Below are 21,727 nucleotides of genomic sequence, written 5' to 3' on the forward strand. Positions count from 1 at the left end.
GAACTATAGAAAGTTACAAACAAAGAGTGAGGTAATGGCATGTTACAAACAAAGATTGAGGTAATGGCATGAACTATAGAAAGGAGCGAAACAAAGAGTGAGGTAATGGCATGAACTATAGAAAGTTACAAACAAAGAGTGAGGTAATGGCATGAACTATAGAAAGTTGCAAACAAAGAGTGAGGTAATGGCATGAACTATAGAAAGTTACAAACAAAGAGTGAGGTAATGGCATGAACTATAGAAGGTTACAAACAAAGAGTGAGGTAATGGCATGTTACAAACAAAGAGTGAGGTAATGGCATGAACTATAGAAAGGAGCGAAACAAAGAGTGAGGTAATGGCATGAACTATAGAAAGTTACAAACAAAGAGTGAGGTAATGGCATGAACTATAGAAAGTTACAAACAAAGAGTGAGGTAATGGCATGAACTATAGAAAGTTACAAACAAAGAGTGAGGTAATGGCATGAACTATAGAAAGTTACAAACAAAGAGTGAGGTAATGGCATGAACTATAGAAAGGAGCGAGACCTTTGATAATCATCTGTTGCAGGCATCAAACGTTATGAGAATACACACTTCGCAATCAGTTTTGTCTGTTTTAAACTTCCTCTATAAAACATTTTATCAAATTATTTACGGTAAGTCTTACATAATTTAAGATTGCTGCACTGCAATACTTCTAACTGAAACATTTCAGATCTATGTACATTTCACTTTTATCAATAGTATTTTTTACAATAGTTAATGATGCAATGTGATGAAAAATGCAAGTTTTGTTACAATAAATTCTGCTTTCATTTCTACTCAGAAAGGTCGTTGCAAATTTCAGTCGCATTTCAGGGATTCATTTTTATTAATCTGGTTGACATGAATTATACGCTGGATACAAATCGTTATTTTAGATTTTTTATATTTGGTTAAAGAGGATTATTCATTTCGTCATATGTGTATTTGTTGGGCATTAAAGCATATCTCAGTATGTTGAGCAAATGTTTGAAAATTTCAATATCAAAGATTTCATAACTGTTATAAATGAAAAATGTATATATATTATGCAACACTCAGAAACGTGTCTTTCCCCCAAACGTGTCTGATTCTCACAAACGTGTCCACATCGACGTCACTGAACTGCAAAACATGTCTAGTTGTAAAAGGGCACCAAAGCGTGTCATTTGTACTAAGCCCAAACGTGTCCAATTCCCCAAACGTGTCTATATCTAGCTTATTTTTATTTTTATTTTACTGGAATTATCATTCTTGTCCATATGATAAGTACGTTGGTTATTTAGGTATTGCTTTTTTATTAACGTATACTCATTTGACTATTTCATTAAAAAATAGAAATATAGTTTTTAATCCGGCAGAATAACCTTGGTAAAGTGGTAGCGTCCGTTCGGCTAGTTTTAAATTTCCACTACTTTCATTTAAAACGGCCTCTATTATATACGAAGATTAAAATAGTGTCTAACTGAAGTCATTAAAAAATCGTTTTTTTCACTCGCTCTTCAATTTTTAAAATGAAAATCTCAAATAGTAATTATCCTAAATTTTAGGTTTCCAGCATCACTAAAGACACACGAACAAGAGACATAACGTCCAGTGCCAAATATTGCATGCTTTATTTGAACGACATCAGTATATACTGAAGATAGGTCATATTATCAGGCAAACCTGTAATTTGGTATTGTGCCTAAATTTTTACGGTTACTCGGGATAATTACTAGTTGGGATTAAAACCTGATAACTACGCAGTTAATGATTTAGAGAGCATTTAAAATATCAGGAGTGTTGACAAAAGTGAAGTCAATTTTGCTGAAAGCCCGCCGTGCAATATTCGAATTAAAATAAAAGGCATGACCGGAGTTTATTGGCAACACATAACTTACATAGTAAACGATTAATTCATCTGTTCTAGAATTATGTGTATGTTCGTTCTAAATGAGTATGAACTACTTGCAACTGGACAACAAGCGATTTCAGTCAAAAGTTAATTCATATGATACCGATTGAATTTTCAGTTATGGTAATCAGTAACAACCGGCATTAACAAACTAATGCTTATAAATGACCACTTCATCAACTATGTACCCCATCACAGAAATGCCGTGAACGTTATTGATGTCATATGCATACATGTATTACCGCGAAAAGACGCGAGACGATATGTGGACACGTTTGGGCGAATATCAATTAAAGGACACGTTTGGGGGTTATAAAATCGGACACGATTGGGGAGAATAGACACGTTTGGGGGAATCGGACACGTTTGGGGGAAGGAGACGTTTGGAGTGTTACATAAATATAAGTCGTCTAACTATCCGCCCAACTATGTTAGATCTGTTTTGCATTTTTTTTTCTTCTTCCATGAGCGGGATTCGAACTCATGCTACTGAGATTTCATGGAATCACGTTTAATCTTATTTCTGGTATAGTTCTATTCGGGCGCATCATATATACCCTCACTTTTCAGTCTATTATACAGGTCGATTCCTTATAGCGAAACCTTCATTTTGAATTTACTATTAATATGTTCTCGTTTTGAACATGCTTAAAATGCTTGCCAACAGCATAAATCAATTGAAAAATATGTAAATACGACATGTACAAGTACCCTGTCAATTCAAGGATGCAGGGATCAAATTAGCCCCAAAACGTAAAAAAACATATTTTTGTAATTATATTGAAATCAATGTCTTGATTTAAATACACCTAAATGGTTGACGCTCTTAACAGTCAATATTTTAAAATCTAATTACAGCGGATTCCATTGAGTGTGTAGCCAGAGGTAATATCTTAGGTTAGCTTGCTTGTTAGCTGAACCGTGAAGTCATTGTTAGGTTAGGTAAACTACCCTACTTTAAGAATAGACTAGTCCGACAGAAAAACAATCTATATGTCTGTTGGACTATGCTACTTCGAAAGGAGGGTAGTTTACCTGACCTAATAATGACTTCACGGTTAAGCTAACAAGCAAACTAACCAAAAATATTACCTTTCGCTACACACTCAATGAAATCCGCTGTAAGTCATATTTCTTGATTTAGATTCAACTTTATATTAAGACCAAACTTAATATTCACAAAAATATGGTCCGGAATTTCATAATGTCGTTGTTTCACGTTATTAGCATGAAGTATTTTACATTATGTCCTTATCTTCAAAATAAACGATTTTCGATAAATTATTTGAGGTTAAAGTCACAAAATGTTTTTCACCTTGTTAGATTTATGTCTTACCTATGCAAGTCTTATAATCGACCTTTGCGAGGTTTTTCTGTATTGCCATCGACATTATCCACATCAATGTGTACCTGTCAATTGTTTTGATTGATATTGTTATATCTTTAAATTATCTGTTTACAAAACTTTGAATTTTTTGAAATACTAAGGCTTTTCAACCTCAGGCATAGATTACCTTAGCTGTATTTGGCAACACTTTTAGGCATTTTGGATCTCAATATTCTTCAACTTCGTACTTTATTTGGCTTTTTTTTTTAACTTTGGGGATTCGAGCGTCACTGATGAGTCTTTTGTAGACGAAACGCGCGTCTGGCGTATATATAAAATTTAGTCCTGGTACCTATGATGAGTTTATTTGAATGAAAATAACAGTGACCATTCCAGTCTTGATGCCATTTGCATCAATATTAGTGTGGTTTTTTTTATCAGTCTTCGTTTCTAATTAACAATCTTTTGTTGGATTTGTTGTTTCTGACACATTCACATTTTCCATTCTCTTCTCTGTGTCTATTATGACTATTGTGATGAGTACTTTTGCTTTATTTTATCTTTTATGTAACCTCATAGTAAATCATGTTCATCCTGAAACAGACATTTTTGTTTATATAGTTTATCATTGTAATTAGTTGAAAGCAGTGTGATATTTCGTACTTATCATTTTGTTTTCTTTTCAGATAAAAGAGATATAGATAAGATCAACACTCTCCAATCTTTAAACGCAATTAAATGCGTTTACAATTTTTGAGACAGCAAACAGATGAAAACTTATACATTTTGTTTTGAAAAGATCATTGTTTTCTTGTAAACATGAAAGAAAGGTGGAAGATACAAGACAAACTAGATGATGTTACTTGTAACATTTAATCATTGACAAGAAAGTGTATAAATACGATATAATATTCATAACTTTACGCAACCTTGAAAGTGTTGAGAACTTCAAAACATTTTTTTGAATAAGCCTTTTTGCAGTTTATATATGACTATAGTGTATTTTAATGGTGCAAATCATTGTTTTAGCTTCCTAAATCTTTTAGTAACGGCGAATTAATTTTTCATGTTTCATTTGTACATCTCTTCTGCACATTTCATCTCCAAATTGTTCTAATCTCTTTCCAAGATATTTTTCTTAGAAGTATATCTTAAAGAAAAAGCAAACATTAAAAACTTAGTAAAACAGAAAGATACTTAAAATTGACAATTTAAGATCACAGTTCAGCTTTCAACAATGAGTGAAACCCATATCGCATAGACACTTATGAAATTCCTCGAAATGATAAATGTAAACCACTTCAGACGAAAACCTAAACGCCATACTCAAAATACAAAAAGGTAGGAATTTGATTGGAATTATGAGTGAAAAAGAAAATATTGTTGAACAATGTAAAGACAGACATTACGATATCTTTTAGCTACAAACGAGTGCTAAAGTTCAATTGATATGAAACAGAAAAATTGTTATATGCATGTCTTAGTTCCCTTATCCATTGTTATACATTCCTTGCTGGTTTTAATTGCATGCAAATATTTCAGTTTTAATTTGCCATATTTCTATTTATATTCAAATGTCGTATAAGTTTGACAGTTTGACAGTTTTCCTTTTTATTTTTATTTGCTTATGCTTGTTTTTTACATGTTAATAAATTTTGGTAGCCAAAAACACAATAAATTATGTGCTTTTGTTCTTATTAATCCAAATTCTCTTCATAAAATATATCGTTTTGATCTTTCCTGATGAAGGTAAATTCAGAAAGGTGTTCGAAAAAATACCTTTTATACAGTGTTATTATCTGCATAAAAAGTATTTCCCTAACAATCATCCCCCAAGAGCGAAAAAATAAAGGCTAAAATGACCTTGTCGGATAAATACGAATTATGAGGGAAATTTCTTATTGTTTGCACGTTGTATAGATCTATTGTTTATGTTTATATTTCTTATCATTAAAACTTATGCTTGTCTCTTCAAATGTATATCAGCATCAATACTTTTAAAGGCACAACTTGATATATTAACAGTGTCCTTGAAATCGTACCAAAACGAAGAACATCAATACAAATCATTGCATTTTTGTTTTTAGATTTGCAGAGTGCATGTTGTCGTTCTGTGTCACAAATAGTTGTATAATCAAAGGTACCAGGATTATAATTTAGTATGCCAGACGTGCGTTTCTTCTACATAAGACTCATCAGTGACGCTCATATCAAAATATTTATAGAGCCAAAAAGTACAAAGTTGAAGAGCATTGAGGATTCAAAATTTCCCAAAAGTTGTGCCAAATACGGCTTAGGTAATCTATGCCTGGGATAAGAAAATCCTTATTTTTTTGGAAAAAATTAAAGTTTTGTAAACAGAAAATTAATACACAATAACCTTTGTCATCATTTAGTTTTCTTAATTTGACACATTGAAAATGCATGTTAATTTTATGATAGCTTTTTTGTCAACGCAGCATTAATTTAAAATAGCCTTTCAAGACCTCATAATCATGATAATTATTTGGACCAGTATTGTGAAAATATTTGTAAGTTTTTGAATCTCGTTTCATATAGTTGTATTCATTTCAATATTAAACATGCATCGCAAAAGTATGTCAATGTTGGTGGTGTGCTGTGTCATTAAAGGAAGATGTCCGTTGTTATTCTCTGGTTTACACGCTGCAATGTACTATTGTACTAAGTGAGAGGGTTAGCGCTATATAACCAGGTTTAATCCACCATGTTCTACATTTAAAAATGCCTGTACCAAGTCAGGAATATGACAGTTCTTGTCCATTCGTTTTTGATGCGTTTTGTTATTTGATTTTGCAATGTGATTATGGACCGTTTCCGAATTGATTTTCCTCTAAGTTCAGTATTTTGTGATTTTACTTTGTTTATGCCCCACCTACGATAGTAGAGGGGCATTATGTTTTCTGGTCTGTGCCTCTGTTCGTTCGTTCGTCCGTCTGTGCGTCCGTTCGCTTCAGGTTAAAGTTTTTGGTCAAGGTAGTTTTTGAAGAAGTTGAAGTCCAATCAACTTGAAACTTAGTACACATGTTCCCCATGATATGATCTTTCTAATTTTAATGCCAAATTAAAGTTTTGACCCCAATTTCGTGGTCCACTGAACATAGAAAATGATAGTGCGAAGTTCAGGTTAAAGTTTTTGGTCAAGGTAGTTTTTGATGAGTTAAAGTTAAATCAACTTGAAACTTAGTACACATGTTCCCTATGATATGATTTTTCTAATTTTAATTCCAAATTAAAGGTTTAACCCCAATTTTCACGGTCCACTGAACATAGAAAATGATAGTCCGAGTGGGGCATCCGTGTACTATGGACACATTCTTGTTTGTATTATATTTATTAATCGGTTCTTTGTGATGAATGTTTTAGTGATTGTTTGTTCTGCATGTTTCAAACTATCCCATATAGGCGGGAGGTTTTATGGCCTTTAAACGAGGTTTCAACCTAACATGTGTTCTTAAAATGTCCGGAGTCTAGCCAGGAATATGACAGCCGTTATCAAAAAGTCCGTTTCTATGTATGGTGGTGTTTGTTTTGGTTGCACGTTAGTGTTTCTGTTGATCCATTGTTTTCCTTTTGTTGGTGTGTTACTCCAGGTTTTAGTTTGTTATCCGTATTTGTTTTCTCTCAAACGATTTCTGACTTTTGAACAGCGGTATACTACAGTTGAAATTGAGAATGGAAATGGGGAATGTATCGAAGAGACAAGAACCGACCAAAGTGCAGAAAACAGTCGAAGGCCATCAATGGTCTTTAACACATCAAAAAAGTTCCGCATCCTGAGGTGGGCTTGAGCTAGCCCCTTCGCAAAATGACGTCTCATATACCTCCAAATGCCAAAAATAATTATAAAAGAAACTAAATTATATATCATTCAAGACAAACAAATGCCAGAGGCTCCTGACTTTGGACAGGCTCAGAATTCGACTGGGTTAAATATGTTTTGTAAGATCTCAACCCTGAAAAGTAAACGGTAAAACTCAGTTCAAAAGAAGTCAAAGTCTAATTTCAGAATAGGTAACAAAAAAAACCAAGGCTTTATTTGTAAACCAATTTCTTCAGTTTCCTCATACAACCCTGTTTTAAATGAATCAGCTAACATTGGACTCGGACTTCTTAAAAACTGAGTTTTACTGTGCGTATTGACGTGCGGTTTGTTTATTCTACATTGGCTGGAGGTATATGTGGAGGGTTGAGATCTCACAAAACTTGTTTAGCCCTGCAGCAGATTTGTGTCTATCAAAATTCAGAAGCAATTTACCTTTGTTGATTTTGTATATTTTTAAAGGTTTGGTTTATTTATATGTTTTGAGATTTTAGTGGGACGTCCGTTTTTGCTTAATTATGACACGTTTTTTGTTTCGTGGCTATCTGAGGAACGATTTGTTAACGACCCTTTGGTGGGCTGTTTCATCGAATGGTAATATCTTTTACATATTCCCCGTTTCCATTCTCAATTTTAAACATAAAGGCAATAGTGGTTAAAGTAAAATCACAAAAATACTGAACTTAGAGAAAGATCAATTTTTAAATATCATAAATTGAAAAAAAAACACCAAAAAACATATACATGGTAAGCTTCTCTTGTTCTGATTATAAAAACAAATATACCGAAGATGATGTCATCAAAATATTATTTTTTTATGGCGACATATTTGTTGAATATTTTTGGATTGATATCTTAAAGGACAGACAGTTTTTTTATGGGTACAAGTTGTGTACCTACTTCTTCTTGTACTCATATGAAGCAGATTTATACAAATGCCTTACAAATAACCCCATAAAGTCTTTAATATACTTTATTAATAGAAGCGGTGTGCAATCTTAACGAAAACTGCTCCAACATATTTAAGAGGAAGGTCGGCTTATATCGACACTACAAAAGTGTTACCATCACGAATTGGTTGACAGTCATAAGTCTGTTTCAACTTACCAGCGACATATAGTCTATGATCTCTACATAATATAATATTCGTCGGATCAGTCATTTCATTGAGTTTGTGTATCATAATAATTCACGGTTGACACATTTTTGACTGTGTGTGAATTCGCATGGCGGGTGATACGTGTATAGCAGGAGAAGTCTTGTCAAGTCTTGCTCCTCTTGTAGTACGTAGGATGTCCTCAGTCTTGCTCCTTTTGTAGTGCGTAGGATGTCCTCAGTTTGTAGTGCGTAGGATGTCCTCAGTTTTTTTGTTCATCCCCTTGATTTGTGTCGTTTTAATATTGTATGAGTAAATTTTATTTAACATCTTCACAGATCAATGTCAAACTAAAATAATGTATCAACGAAATTAACAAAGGCCTTGCAAACATAAATACACAATACATATGCTTTTAGGTGCGGCAAAAACAAATCGAATTCCAAAGTATTGAATCTTATGCCATATATTTTCTACAGATCAATTGTCCAGTATATTGATTGTTATTGTTAATCCTAAAAACATAAAATTCATTAGAGTTCGTGGCAGGATCTTTAAGAAACATAATTAGTAAACATGTTTTTTTAACAGTAACTTTAAATCAGTAATGAGTACATTTTTATTACTTCATTATTTCGTTTTCGATCTAATAGTGTGTAAACCTACAGTTAAATGTGCAACCTCCTTAGTGCCAGAGTTAGTCTTACTTTAAATTCAAAAATTGTGAAATGCAAACCAATGTGAATGTACTCAATGTATACGTGATAGTACGAGAAACATGCTTAAAGAAACAAGCAAACACAGTGAAGAAACAGGTCGTACAGCATGTACAATGACCTATAGTTGTTAATTTCTGTGTCAATTTGGTCTCTTGTGAAGAATTGTCTCATTGGCAACCATACCACATCTTTTTTTTTTATAATCAATAATTTCAAATTGAAACACCCCCATTATTTTCGGAGACAACAAGAGAAAAGGAAAGAATAATCGGTTTCAGACATATGACATATTCAATTCTACGAGATTAAGATTGTTTTTTGGATTTTTCAATCTGAAGTTGGTACAAACGCTATAGTTGATACGGTGTATTTGATTATTAAAAGTCAAACTTCGCCAGGAATCCTCACAGACAAGCCTTATAATGCTAAAGGAAAAACTTCAATTCTAAAAGCGTATTTATGACTTTGATGAAAGATTGTCAAATTGACACTCATACGACATCTTATATCTATGTGTAGGGTTCTTTTGATAAGGCTTTCAAACACCAACTTAAATTATCGGTTAATCGGTTAATCGGTCGAACGATCATCCGAGTAACCGGTTAGGCAAAAGTGTACGATTTAATAACACTAGTATATTTTGATATAACATTTTTATTTTAAATTTTTTACAAGCTGGAGTATTTTAGATACTTATTTTTAAATACAAAATTCAGCAATTTTAGAAATATTTAGTTTAATTACTTTTTCATTAATAATTCTTTTAATTCATTTTTAACCAAGTTGCTGGAGTCTTAAATTTTTATAGTTGATTTGATGTTGTATGCTTTTAAACATATTTTGGTATATTTTTAACGTTGTAATTTCGTGTATGTACGAACTTGTGTACTTTTGTTTTGACATGTAAAGCGCTTAGAGTAATTGTAGTTTTATATAATGCGCTATAAAAATGCCATGAAATAATAATAATAATTTCAAATTCACATGAGTATATATTATTGATACAGATATTGTTCTTTATTACTTATCATGATTTTCGCTTCGCATGAACTAATCAATGTTTGAACATTTTGATGTTTTGTTCCTAATGTTTGGTACTTATTCCGGAACTACACGGAGTCGAGAAAAATCAAAAAATGTTAATAGAAATTGATAATTGAAAATTGACACAAAATGAAAAAGTGAAAATATTTTTGAAATTTATTTTTGGCACATTGTGTTGTGGCAGGATATAAAAGGTATATTTCTGAATCAATAATTTTAACGTATTGGAATACATTAATAAGTCGGCCATTATAGAGTAAACTTTTCGAAGGGATTTGATAAAAATCTAATTTACTTAATAACTCAGTTCAATACGACACCTGACTAGAATATTTATCTTCTGTAAGCAATTCTGTATACAACATGAGTATCTTTTCTACAGAAGTATTTAAATCAAAGTTTGGATTGCAGCACCTCATAAGAATTGTCAATATTAAATGCTTTGTATGTTTTTGATTTATTATCAATCACAAAAAGTGGGTCCGTAACTTTATCAAAGTCGAACCCTTCTTCAATTAACTCAATTTTTCGATTCTTCATTGTTTGTGTTACGATGAACTCTTTCATAAATCGTATAAATACTGGTCTTGCGTAAGTTGGAAGTTCGTGTTCACACTTGCCGTAGATTCCTTTCAGAATTTCAGGCGTTACCTGTTGATCTTGGTGCAGTGTCAATGCAGCCATACCAGCTCGTCCATCTTCGCCTGAAATAGCGTTCACATAGGTACAATAACGTAGTATGATTGCTATATTTTAAATTACTAAGCTCTGTCAAATAAAACTTATCAATCATAATAACTGGAACTACTTTAACAAAAAGTTCACAATAAACCTTATATGCACTTTTGCAATGATATTAAAAGTGTTTAAGACATCCTTTTTAGTTCATACACACACTCGGACATGCGCATTCCTAATACTCGGTGACATCATGCACAATTCGAATAAGCTTAACTATTTTAGCTTCTATGTTTCTCTATTGTTATAAAAAATAGTTTAGAACATATTCAGGAAAATCACCTAAAGTATATTGCCATGAGCAACACAAAGAAAGCCACTAGTGGAACACGATTAACTCACCCTTTTCCGGTGTCCCTTAAATCATCCCGATTCTAAGTTGCATTTGCAATGTTCAGTCTTAGACTTTATGTGTAGGATGTTTTTTGTTTTTTTGCCATGCTAATATGGGTTTTAATTTGAATTATGAATTCGAAAAAAGACATTTAGTGGTCCTTCCATTTAAACTAGAGGCTCTTTTAGGGCCTGTGTCGCTCACCTTGGTCTATGTGCATAAATGTACATGTATTAAACAAAGGACACTGATGGATTCATGACAAAATTGCGTTTTGATGATGGTCTTGTTTGTAGATCTTACTTTACTGATCATTCTTGCTACTTACAATTTTCTCTATCTATAATAAACTTGGCCTTTTATTTAGTTACACAGAGGAAAATATTTTGTAAAATTTATGAAAATTGTTAAAAATTGACTATAAAGGGCAGTAACTCTTTGAGGGGGTCAACTGACCATTTAGGTCATGTTGACTTTTTTGTAGATCTTACTTTGCTGAATATTATTGCTGTTGACAGTTTATCTCCATCTATACTAATATTCAAGATAATAACCAAAAAACAGCAAAATGTCTTTAAAAATTATCAATTGTGGGGCAGCAACCAAACAACCTATTGTCCAATTCATCTGAAAATTTCAGAGCAGAGAAACATTGACTAGGTAAACAATTTAACCCCTTTTCAGATTTGCTCTAAATGCTTTGGTTTCAGAGTTATAAGCCAAAATCTACATTTTACCCCCATGTTCTATTATTAGCCATGGCGGCCATCTTGGTTGGTTGGCCGGATCACCGGACACATTTTTAAAACTATATACTCCAATGATGATTGTGGCTAAGTTTGGTAAAATTTGGCCTAGTAGTTTCAGAGGAGAAGATTTTTGTAAAAGACTACAAAATTTACGAAAAATTGATTAAAATGACCATCAAGGGCAATAACTCCTTAAGGGGTCAACTGACCATTTCGATCATGTTGACTTATTTGTAGATCTTACTCTGCTGAACATTACTGCTGTTTACAGTTTATCTCTATCTATAATAGTATTCAAGATAATAACCAAAAACGGCAAAATTTCCTTAAAATTACCAATCCATGGACAGCAACCCAACAACGGGTTGTACGATTCATTTGAAAATTTCAGGGCAGATAGATCTTGAACAATTTTATCCCGTCAGATTTGCTCTTAATGCTTTGGTTTCAGAGTTACAAGCCAAAATCTTCATTTTACCCCTATGTTCTATTTTTAGCCATGGCGGCCATCTTGGTTGGTTGGCAGGGTCACCGGACATATTTTTTAAACTAGTTACTCCAATGATGATTGTGGCTAAGTTTGGTAAAATTGGCCCAGTAGTTTCAGAGGAGAAGATTTTTGTAAAAGTTAACAAACGACACCGGACGACGACGACGGACGACGGACGCAAAGTGATGAGAAAAGCTCACTTGGCCCTTCGAGCCAGGTGAGCTAAAAAGGACATCACAATATGTCTAATTTCATTTTTGCGATCGACATTGCACTTGATTTGACCTTTTCACTTTTTTAATTCGAGTATCAATGATGAGATTTTTTTTTTAGATAAAACGCTCGTCTGGTGTACAAAATTATTAGCATAATATTATGTTGTTTATGATCTTTTTCTCACACAAATCTCCCATAGAATTATTCAGTTTACAGAATTTTTTGTGGGAACTTATACCACAAATTAACCATACCAGGAATTTGGACACCAAATACATTTGCATCGTGTATAAATGGTAAAGTACTTAGCACATTGGCTACTTCACTGGTTGATACATTTTCTCCTTTCCATCTGAAATGAAATGTGTTTGTTCTAGTTTTAGCATTATGATGAAAAATATACCAAACTAGTTTCATGAATACAATGCACTGCTACATTGAAATGGCAAATTGAATGAGCAGTTAATACGAATTAGAAATAAAAATTTTACCTCAGTTTTAGTTTGAAACCCGGATTTGTTTTCTCTCAATCGATTTGATGACTTTTGAACAGCGGTATACTACTGTTGTCTTTATTTAAACTTAGAATGTAGAACACTACATAAAAAGCTGAGACAATAAAAAAATTCGACAAATTATTTAACAGGATGACAATGGTGTGTTATATAAGTCGCAGTATGAAAACATGTGTCCACAATAAGTCAAAATTTTCAGTAAGTCAAATATTTCCAGGTCATTTTCGTATTTGAAATATGAAGAAAAAATCCTTGCTGCAAATGACATAAAAACTTCATATATTTTGTGCGTACGACGCACTTTTCGTGATTTACCTTCATCAGGAGCACTCAGATCTGAACATTTAAAAAAAAACTATGGATGATGAAATAGTAGGTACAAGGCAAATAATTTAACTCTAGTTTTTTATTTGATCACCCTTTTTGCTTTCCCAGCCCACATCATTTTCTTTCATTATATGCAAGATAAGTCGAGTGAAATATGTTTTGCAATTTTAATGTTATATGTTGTTATGTTTTTATTGTTTTTGGAAAAGACATTTCTTTCGTGAAACATTGAACTGTACGAGATTGATATGAGTACTTCAAGTATAAATGTAGATTAAGACCATAACACGTCTTACTTCTTAACGTTATGATTGATATTGTTTTCTATTATTATTTGTTAAATACCTAAAAGTATCACCAACGCGGTCGCGGAAATATAAATAATATTGACCGTCTAGGTAAAACAAATCTCCAAAATTGAAGAATGCATCGCCATCACTGAATGCATTTCTAATTATTTTCTTTTCATTCATCTGTTCTGGACCTTTGTAAAACGTGAAAAGTTGTTCTGGAATAGCTGAAATCATGAGACCTTCTTCCCCTGAAATAATAACAATTTCTGTATTACTCCAGATTTATGCAGTTTTGATTTTTTAAATTTATTTTATTCATAAATCACAAGTGTCATATACAGTTTCGTGACTAAGCTTTGTTTGTATTTATTGCTTGTCATAACTCATCTGGGATTGATTAAAACCCAAAACTGCAGAAAAACAACCTATATCATGTAAATATATACATCATTATACAACAAATCGGTTAATACCTCATAAAAACATATGAAAACATCGTTGTGCCATTCGCCGTAAGGAGCCTCGTATGTGGTTATCATGAGTAATTGTATCTGATTAATTTTTTTAATTCAAGATTTTGGTTTTCATTGCAGCTAAAGGATTCCGTTATTTCTTATAATTTTTTAAAAACTTTTTCTAAAAGATTCGGAATATTACAAATGTATTCATAATTTTAAAACTGATCTCTCCTGAATGTGTCTGTCTTACCTGGTTTAATCACAATACATCGTCCATTTTTGTCTTTCATTGGTTCATATGTAACCGGGTCATACCTTACCAAATAAAGAGGAACACCTCCTGGACCAAGCGCTCTCTAAAATAAAACAAATGAGACAGACAATATTTTTATGAAGACAGATTAAGAGAAAATGGGATTCACGTGATAACAATAAACATTGTCAATAAATGAACAGTTACATGTTGTTTTATGATGCTCAACAATTAACAAACATTGTGTAAATGGCGGATGCGCTCTGAAAAATGGTTATCTGAGACATGTGAACAACTGAACAACTTACATCTGGTACGCTCGATATCCAATATTCAGAAATCAAGAAGTACAAACAGCATAAAGCCACAATGGGACTAAGTAAAACATGCAAAACTATTTAAGACCAACTTAACTACAAAGCCTACTATAAGGTATGGGCTTTGCTCATTGTTGAAGGCCGTACGATGACCCATTACTGTTAATGTCTGTCTTGTGAAGAGTTGCCGCATTGGCAATCATACCACATCTTTTTTTTTTATATACAAAATAAATTTTAGTGTCAATTTACTGGCCATTGATATCTGTTAATCATTATCATCTAACTTAAGCAAAGCGCCATCATTTAAATATAGACGTTGGTAATCACTATACATTACCGTTAAAGGGGACCATCTCCCAACACATCCCGCTCGGTTGAATATATTCCATGTACCAGCTGTCCCTTCAGTTGCACCAAAAAATTCTGCAATATGTGGAATATTGAACCTCGTTCTGAACTCGTCCCAAATATCGCGTCGTAAGCCATTTCCCAATGCTACTCTTACATTGTGAACTACGTCCAGATCACTCTGCAATGCATAAAGAGAAGATACCAAAGGGAAAACAGCAGCCAGTCATCTTATAGACGATGGACCGTTAATTTAACAATATCATAGTGTGCATTTTGTTCTCTTGTTTGAAATTTGTATTTGATATCAAATGCTCATATTCGACATGAATATATGTGGTTTTGTTTTAAAGCGTTTTTTTTGTGGTATCATAAAAGGGACATTATCCAATACAGTATATTAAATACAATAAATCAGTTAGTAATTATCATCCCTTTATTTATTTTTTGACATATAAATGGTCAAAGATATAAATACTTATTATAATAAGTACCTTAGGAACTCTAAGTAGATATCTACACAGTTCTCCTATATATTGTATCACTGTTACTTTGTGTTTTCGGACCTCTTCCCAGTAATGTCTTGCAGAAAACTTTCGTCCGAGTACCAGCGTTGCTCCTATAGAATATGAAGAACTTTAATATATGTTCAAACAAATTTGGTCTTCTACAATTTCAACTTTTATTTAGTATTAATAATTACGTATTCAAATTCCTCGTGTTCAAAAGTTATATTTTTTTGTCATAATGGCATTCCATACTTTGTCCACGCGCCTACATATATATAAAAGGGAGTTTCCAGTAATATGAGTCATGCAATACGAAGTCATACAGTTTCTTTGTTATTTCCACAGAAAAAAATTATTGTGACATTTTTTCTAAAAAGACGAGTTTTATAAATTCAAATAGAGAAGGTACTTTTAGAGAATTTTCATGATTAGTTCAGTTTTTTTTGGTTTTTTTGTTTTGTTTTGAAGCTCTAAATGTTTCAGAAGCGTCGCGTATAGACTTCCGACCTCTATGCTTAGGAGTGTTATACAAAACAAATAATCAGTCAGCAAGCAAGAGTTAGGGCAAATTAAATACTTCTGCAGCAATATATATATAAAAATAAACAAAACAAAAAAAACTACAACAACATATAATGGCAGACAAGTTAATATAATTAATCAAATTAGAGGATTAATGATTTCAAACATGATTTGCGATTTGCCGATGAACAACAGAAATTATTATTTACTACTGCAAAGCTCTGTACTTTAGTAAGAAAATATCATAGACTGTAATTGATGAAATTTCTCCATACCTTGACCTATTACATTAAACAAACTGAGAGTGGTTGCCGCACTATGGTACAAAGGAGTTACTGCGTAAGCTATATCATTTTCATTGAAATTAATAATCTGCATATTATTAGTCATTGCACTAGCTTTCCATTGGTTTATAACTGCCGGTTTTGGAAGCCCTGAAAATAATACAAATCTGCATTGCTTGAAATAATAATTGTTTCTGATTAATAAAACATTTTTATTCACAAAGGTTCATTCTAATCTTTATTGAAATTTTTTTTGAATGATTCAAAACCATTAAAAAAGCAACAGCTGACTTTGCCATAATTTTTATTTCAATATATTCCTATTTGGATTAAAGACACGTTTAGCAATTGCGAATTTTTAAATCGTAAAGTGCAAAACAAGTGTTATTTCGTTATTTGTTTCATCTTAAACGTAAACAAATATTTTTGAGTAATCTATAATCATAAAAATGTATCTGTTGATTTACATTTAATGATAAATAAGACAAATGACAACATATACAATGGCTCATAACACGTAATTATCCTCCCACAGACGTTTGACAAACAAACAAAAATGCGAAACGATATAAGTAAAGTACTAGCAAAATCTAAATATAACAACACACTTTGAACTGAAGTATAAATGTGTCTGTTAAACTGGTGAACTTATATAAGATCTTTCGTAATTTTTTTTATTGGGAACAGAAATCATAATTTATTGTATACATGTCAGAATGGATAGTTTTAAAAGTGCGTTAAATCATTTTTATTTTTTTTTAGTTTTTAAAGTTTTTATATTTGGGTGTAAAAATGTCCTGCGTATTTTTAGAAACGAATGTCTTAATGATAAACAACTTACATTTTCTATATGTCTTTTATTATGAAAGAGCACTTTTTGATGTCCGATGATATCACTATTTTTACACTATTTTTGAGACAAAAAGTTTATTTTTTAATTTTATTTTAAATGTTCATCGGTATGTCCCCATCAATCCATATTCTCTCTTTAGTTTATTTTCCCTAAATATCTCAGGCTGTCTTTCATCGTTGTATCTTGCTTAGCATTTTTACTATATCATTTTCTTATCTTTGGTAATTTAAAAAATATAATGACCTACCTGTCGTACCCGATGTATAGATAAAGCAACATGGGTGTGTCACAGGAACTGTCTCTCGTACTGATTTACATATAGGCACAGCCATTGTTCTAATCATGTGGTCTGATAGCGAGCTAAAACCATCCGGGAGATCAGTTTTTGACTTTCCAATGACATGTATAGCAGTGTTGGGTATTTCTTTCTTAATTTCCTGGACAGATTCAAGTAAATCGTCTCCTAGTAGAAAATAAAATACGTCTTAGGTATCTAGGCATATTAAAATAATTGTTGTTGTATGATTTTGTAAGAAACAGAGTTTTAGTTGTATCCAGGAGTGCCCAAATGACCAGAAAGCGATAATTTTCTTTAAGTTAATTTGGCTGTCGCAAGCCAGAAGCATACATTGTCACCTGTAATGTTGATGTCGCAATCCAGAAACATACCTTGTAACTAGTTAATGTGACTATCGCGAAATAGGACCATTCATTGGCATCAGTTGATGAGACTGTCGTTAACCAGGACCATACCTTGTCAACAGGTAATGTGACTGCATTAAGCCAATAGCCAGGAGTCTGGACCACAACTTGACACACGATAATGTGACTGTTGTTATCCAGGACCACACCTTGGCACAATGTAATGTGACTTTCGTTTGCAAGGAACATAACTTGTCACCAGGAAATGTTGCTGTCTTAAGGCCCACAGGCTGTCTGTGGATAATTTTGCTTTTGTTAGCCAGGACCACACATTATCACAAGGTAATGTTCCTGTTTTAGGCCAAAACTATACCTTGTCACCAGGTAATGTGACCGTACAAAACAAGAACTATACCTTGTCACCAGGTAATAATTGCTGTCATAAACCAGGACCACAGCTTGTCATCAGGTAATATGGCCGTATAAAACCAGAACTATACCTTGTCGCCAGGTTGTGTTGCTGTCGTAAACCAGGACCACAGCTTGTCTCCAGGTTATGTTTCCTTCGTAAGCCAGTACCATATATTGTCTCCACGTTATGTGAATATCATAAGCCAGGACCATGCTTTGTCAGCAAGTTATGTTGCTGTCCTTATCCTATACCATACTTTTAAACTATTTAATGTGACTGTCTCAAGTGGCTGTTGTTTTCTGTCATTTAGGGAATCGGGTGTTGATGACAGATGTGTTTATCCCTCTTAAATCCTTTTAAAAACTTTGTCTAAATTTGGACGATTTTTAGCGTGGTATACGGAATAAAAATGTGTTTTGTCAAAGACTATGACTGTTATGACCTCAACGTGACGTTTATGGTTTTGATATTGAGGTACTCTTTCATTAGTATATATCCCACATCGCGTTTTAGTAATGTTTTGGTTATTTTATTGTACAATTTACAAGTTTCCTTTTATTTGTTTCTATATTTTAAATTACTAGTATATCATAAACCAGCTAAAACAATACTGTCCATACTCAAGGCCACTGAAAACCTAATCATATCCTGACTGTACCTTGTATTACGATTCATAAAATATGTTCTTATTTCTCAACAACGACATGAAAGTTATGTTTGAACAATGCATCACTTGAATATACATATTTTATTCTATATTGGTATTATTTTAGTAGGTTTCTCTATATGAATTGCATTTTGAATAAAAAAGCATATTCACCTGAGAAAGTGTTATTCACCGCGCTAAACGTCACGCGCTTTTACATGCAACGTTATGGTAAAATGTTTCGTGTAAAATTAGTTTTGGTATATGTTTGTCATTAAATACATTTTCTTTTCTCGGAATATGGAATAAAACAATTACTGTCTTTTGTTTCGGTAAATATGGGGTTTAATTGACTTTTGAGAAACTGATATTCACTTCGGCCGTCGGCCTCAGTGAATATCAGTTTTTCAAAAGTCAATAAAACCGCATATTTACCTCATCAAAAGACAGTAATTGTATAATATACATACTGGTAGGCCTGCTTTAGTAACATGTCAGTCAAAAATATATTTACCCTCTCCAACTATTAAAACCTTTGCCTCGCTGACTTTGATAGTGTGTGCTAAAGGAGTGGACTTGAGATGGTAGTTAACAAATGCTGCAGCTAGTCCAATTTTCTGTAAACCTTTAAATAAAAAGGGTTAGAAAACTATGTTCTATCAGAGCCACGAGGTAATTTGGCTTTCACATGAAATATAAAACACTGTTAGTATCTACGTTTCCTGTCTACCATTGTATTATTGATACCAGAATAAATTCTCGAGTTTTACTCCCATTCATTTCTCTAGTAATGGTGAGGTTTGAAAAACTCTTTATTAAAATTTTGTTTCTGAGCGAATGAAAACATGATTTTTAAATTTATGTCATATGCAATTAGTCAAATTATTGATTAATGAGATATTTCTTGATAAAATGAACTTTCCTTGGCTGAAGAGTAAATACGAATTTGTTATTAGAGAATAACTGTCAGTGACGCAACTTTGTCAATCTTGAACTCTGCCAACTAGTGATGTAACTGTGTCGATCGTTTCAGCCTTGATCTTTGTTTTCACAACCACAAACTAATATACCACATCATCTTTTTTTATATAAATTATCAATGCGGTGTATTTAAGTAATATGTCAAAAGATGTGTTCCTGTTATGGTGTCTCCCTCGCTCTAGATCTCCTTCCGAAATTAAATACAACCAAGTTTAACCTTTAAAAAAGGCAAAGAGTGCTTCTCAGTATGACAAATTACGTCAACATCATGCAATAATTGTTGACAATGTACACATAGTGATTAAGTATTATTTCTATATTCAGTATATTATCCTGTCCGGGATATGTTCTTTATTCACAGCTTTTATTGTTGGTTTTTGATTACTGTGTATTAAATAAAAAAACCAAAACACCTGAAATGATAAGTCACAGAGATTGTAAATTGTAACCATGCTTACCTAGAAATGTCCAAACAAACGCAGGTTCGTTATATATCATCATTGCTACTGTATCTAATTGGTCGAGATTCCATGACAAGGCAACATTGGCTATTTTGTTGGCCATCATGTCTACGTATTCATAAGTGTATATCTTATCTTCAAAGATAATGAAAGGCTTCGTTGGGTGTTTTTCTACATCTGCTTCAAACATATCGATGACTCTATTATCAGCCAATAAGTCCTTCCATATTGCATTGGAAACCCGCCATGTCTGTCGTAGTGTACGGTAGTCGTCAGTAATATAAGGAAACAAGGTTTTCCATGCTGCCACGCCCACTCCAGCTGCGCCTGCTGCACCTATCAAAACTTTTTGACTCTTCGACATTACTTTAAAAATGCTGAAATATATTTGCACCCATATAACACTTGACAATGCAATACTGGTTATCTTTTCTGACAGTATACTCTTGCCTTTGGAAAAATACTATCATAGTATTAAACTTCCCTAACGCCTTTTCCCTATAGTTTCATTTCCGACGGAACAAACACAGTAGTGTATTGAAGGCATATTTTGTATTGATTTTTGTATACTGGAAATTATTCACACCGGAATGAAAGTACGCTGGCAGATATATTGACACGGACATATAAGTTTTTTCATTAAACATTAAGGGCAAATAATCAATTCAATATTTTTATTTTTCATGTATATTTGTTAAGCTATTATAATACGTTTCGTTTTTGATTACATGTCTAGTATCTGCTTGTGTGAAGGGTATTAGTTACTAGTTTTTCGCTATTTTTATTGTGCTTCAACCTTTTTTTTCTTTTTTCTTTAGTTTTAACTACAGGTACAATGACTTTTTAGTTTTAATTAATTGAAAATATTAACATCGTATCCACAACATCAATAACATTACATTATATTATAAACATAATTCTATGTTCAAGTGCATCGCTACCTTGAATTCTCTTGAAATTTGTACACATGAATTGCTGACAGATTTACTTGTGTATTAAGAATAAAAGCAACAAATTCTGGTTAGATTGACAATGAAACAACTATCCACATGAGACCAAAGAATGAGAATGAAAACATTGCATTTTACATAACAATTATTTTTTGGAAACTTCGTCATTTTTGCATGAAATCCCAAATTTGTTTCTCCTTTTTATGAATATTTTTTCACAATGAAATCGTTTCACTCTGTTTAAGGTTTGCTCTAGAATTTAAAGCCAAAAATCTACAAAGTTCAAAATAAAAAAGACCAACATAAGCCAAAGTTAGTTTTTTTGGAGGGGGGGGGGGGGGGGGGGAGTGTGAAAATAGTTTTAGCATTATAACCTCATAACTCATAAACAGGAAAAAACGCTTTACATACATGTATTTTAATCATTGCAATACCGTAAGAATGTACGCCTACTAAGTGGATGTTACACTCGGTGGTTCATAGTCCTCAACATC

The 21,727-nt window shown here is 32.6% G+C and overlaps 2 protein-coding genes across 3 annotated transcripts in view; one reads left to right on the forward strand and one right to left on the reverse strand.

Annotated features, from left to right (window-relative positions):
* Positions 1-5,208, forward strand: part of LOC139519037 (transient receptor potential cation channel subfamily M member-like 2) — a 36,704-nt gene extending 31,496 nt beyond the window's left edge. For both annotated transcript variants that reach the window (XM_071310797.1, XM_071310798.1), the window contains exon 21: positions 3,919-5,208. In XM_071310797.1, the coding sequence (XP_071166898.1) occupies positions 3,919-3,989 (71 nt within the window). In that variant the 3' untranslated portion in view covers positions 3,990-5,208. The remainder of the gene's footprint in view (positions 1-3,918) is intronic.
* A 4,671-nt stretch (positions 5,209-9,879) lies between these two features.
* Positions 9,880-20,785, reverse strand: LOC139521691 (long-chain fatty acid transport protein 2-like). The gene is made up of 10 exons (XM_071315226.1): positions 20,281-20,785; positions 19,356-19,466; positions 17,389-17,604; positions 16,280-16,438; positions 15,468-15,592; positions 14,963-15,154; positions 14,303-14,408; positions 13,647-13,842; positions 12,714-12,811; positions 9,880-10,636 (listed from the first exon to the last, which is right to left on the reverse strand). Exons 1-10 carry the CDS (start codon positions 20,645-20,647, stop codon positions 10,326-10,328), a joined length of 1,881 nt encoding a protein of 626 aa, XP_071171327.1. The 5' UTR covers positions 20,648-20,785; the 3' UTR covers positions 9,880-10,325.
* Between the last annotated feature and the right edge of the window lie 942 nt (positions 20,786-21,727).

The sequence above is a fragment of the Mytilus edulis genome, chromosome 4, assembly GCF_963676685.1.
Source record: "Mytilus edulis chromosome 4, xbMytEdul2.2, whole genome shotgun sequence".
NCBI lineage: Eukaryota > Metazoa > Mollusca > Bivalvia > Mytilida > Mytilidae > Mytilus > Mytilus edulis.

Coding starts and splice junctions, on each gene's coding strand:
- LOC139521691 (XM_071315226.1), bottom strand. CDS start 20,647: ATGTCGAAGAGTCAAAAAGTTTTGATAGGTGCAGCAGGCGCAGCTGGA. Junction 14,409..14,962: donor GGAGATGGTCCCCTTTAACG/GTAATGTATAGT, acceptor GTTTTATTTTAG/AGAGCGCTTGGTCCAGGAGG. Junction 13,843..14,302: donor ATGTATTGTGATTAAACCAG/GTAAGACAGACA, acceptor TTATTATTTCAG/GGGAAGAAGGTCTCATGATT.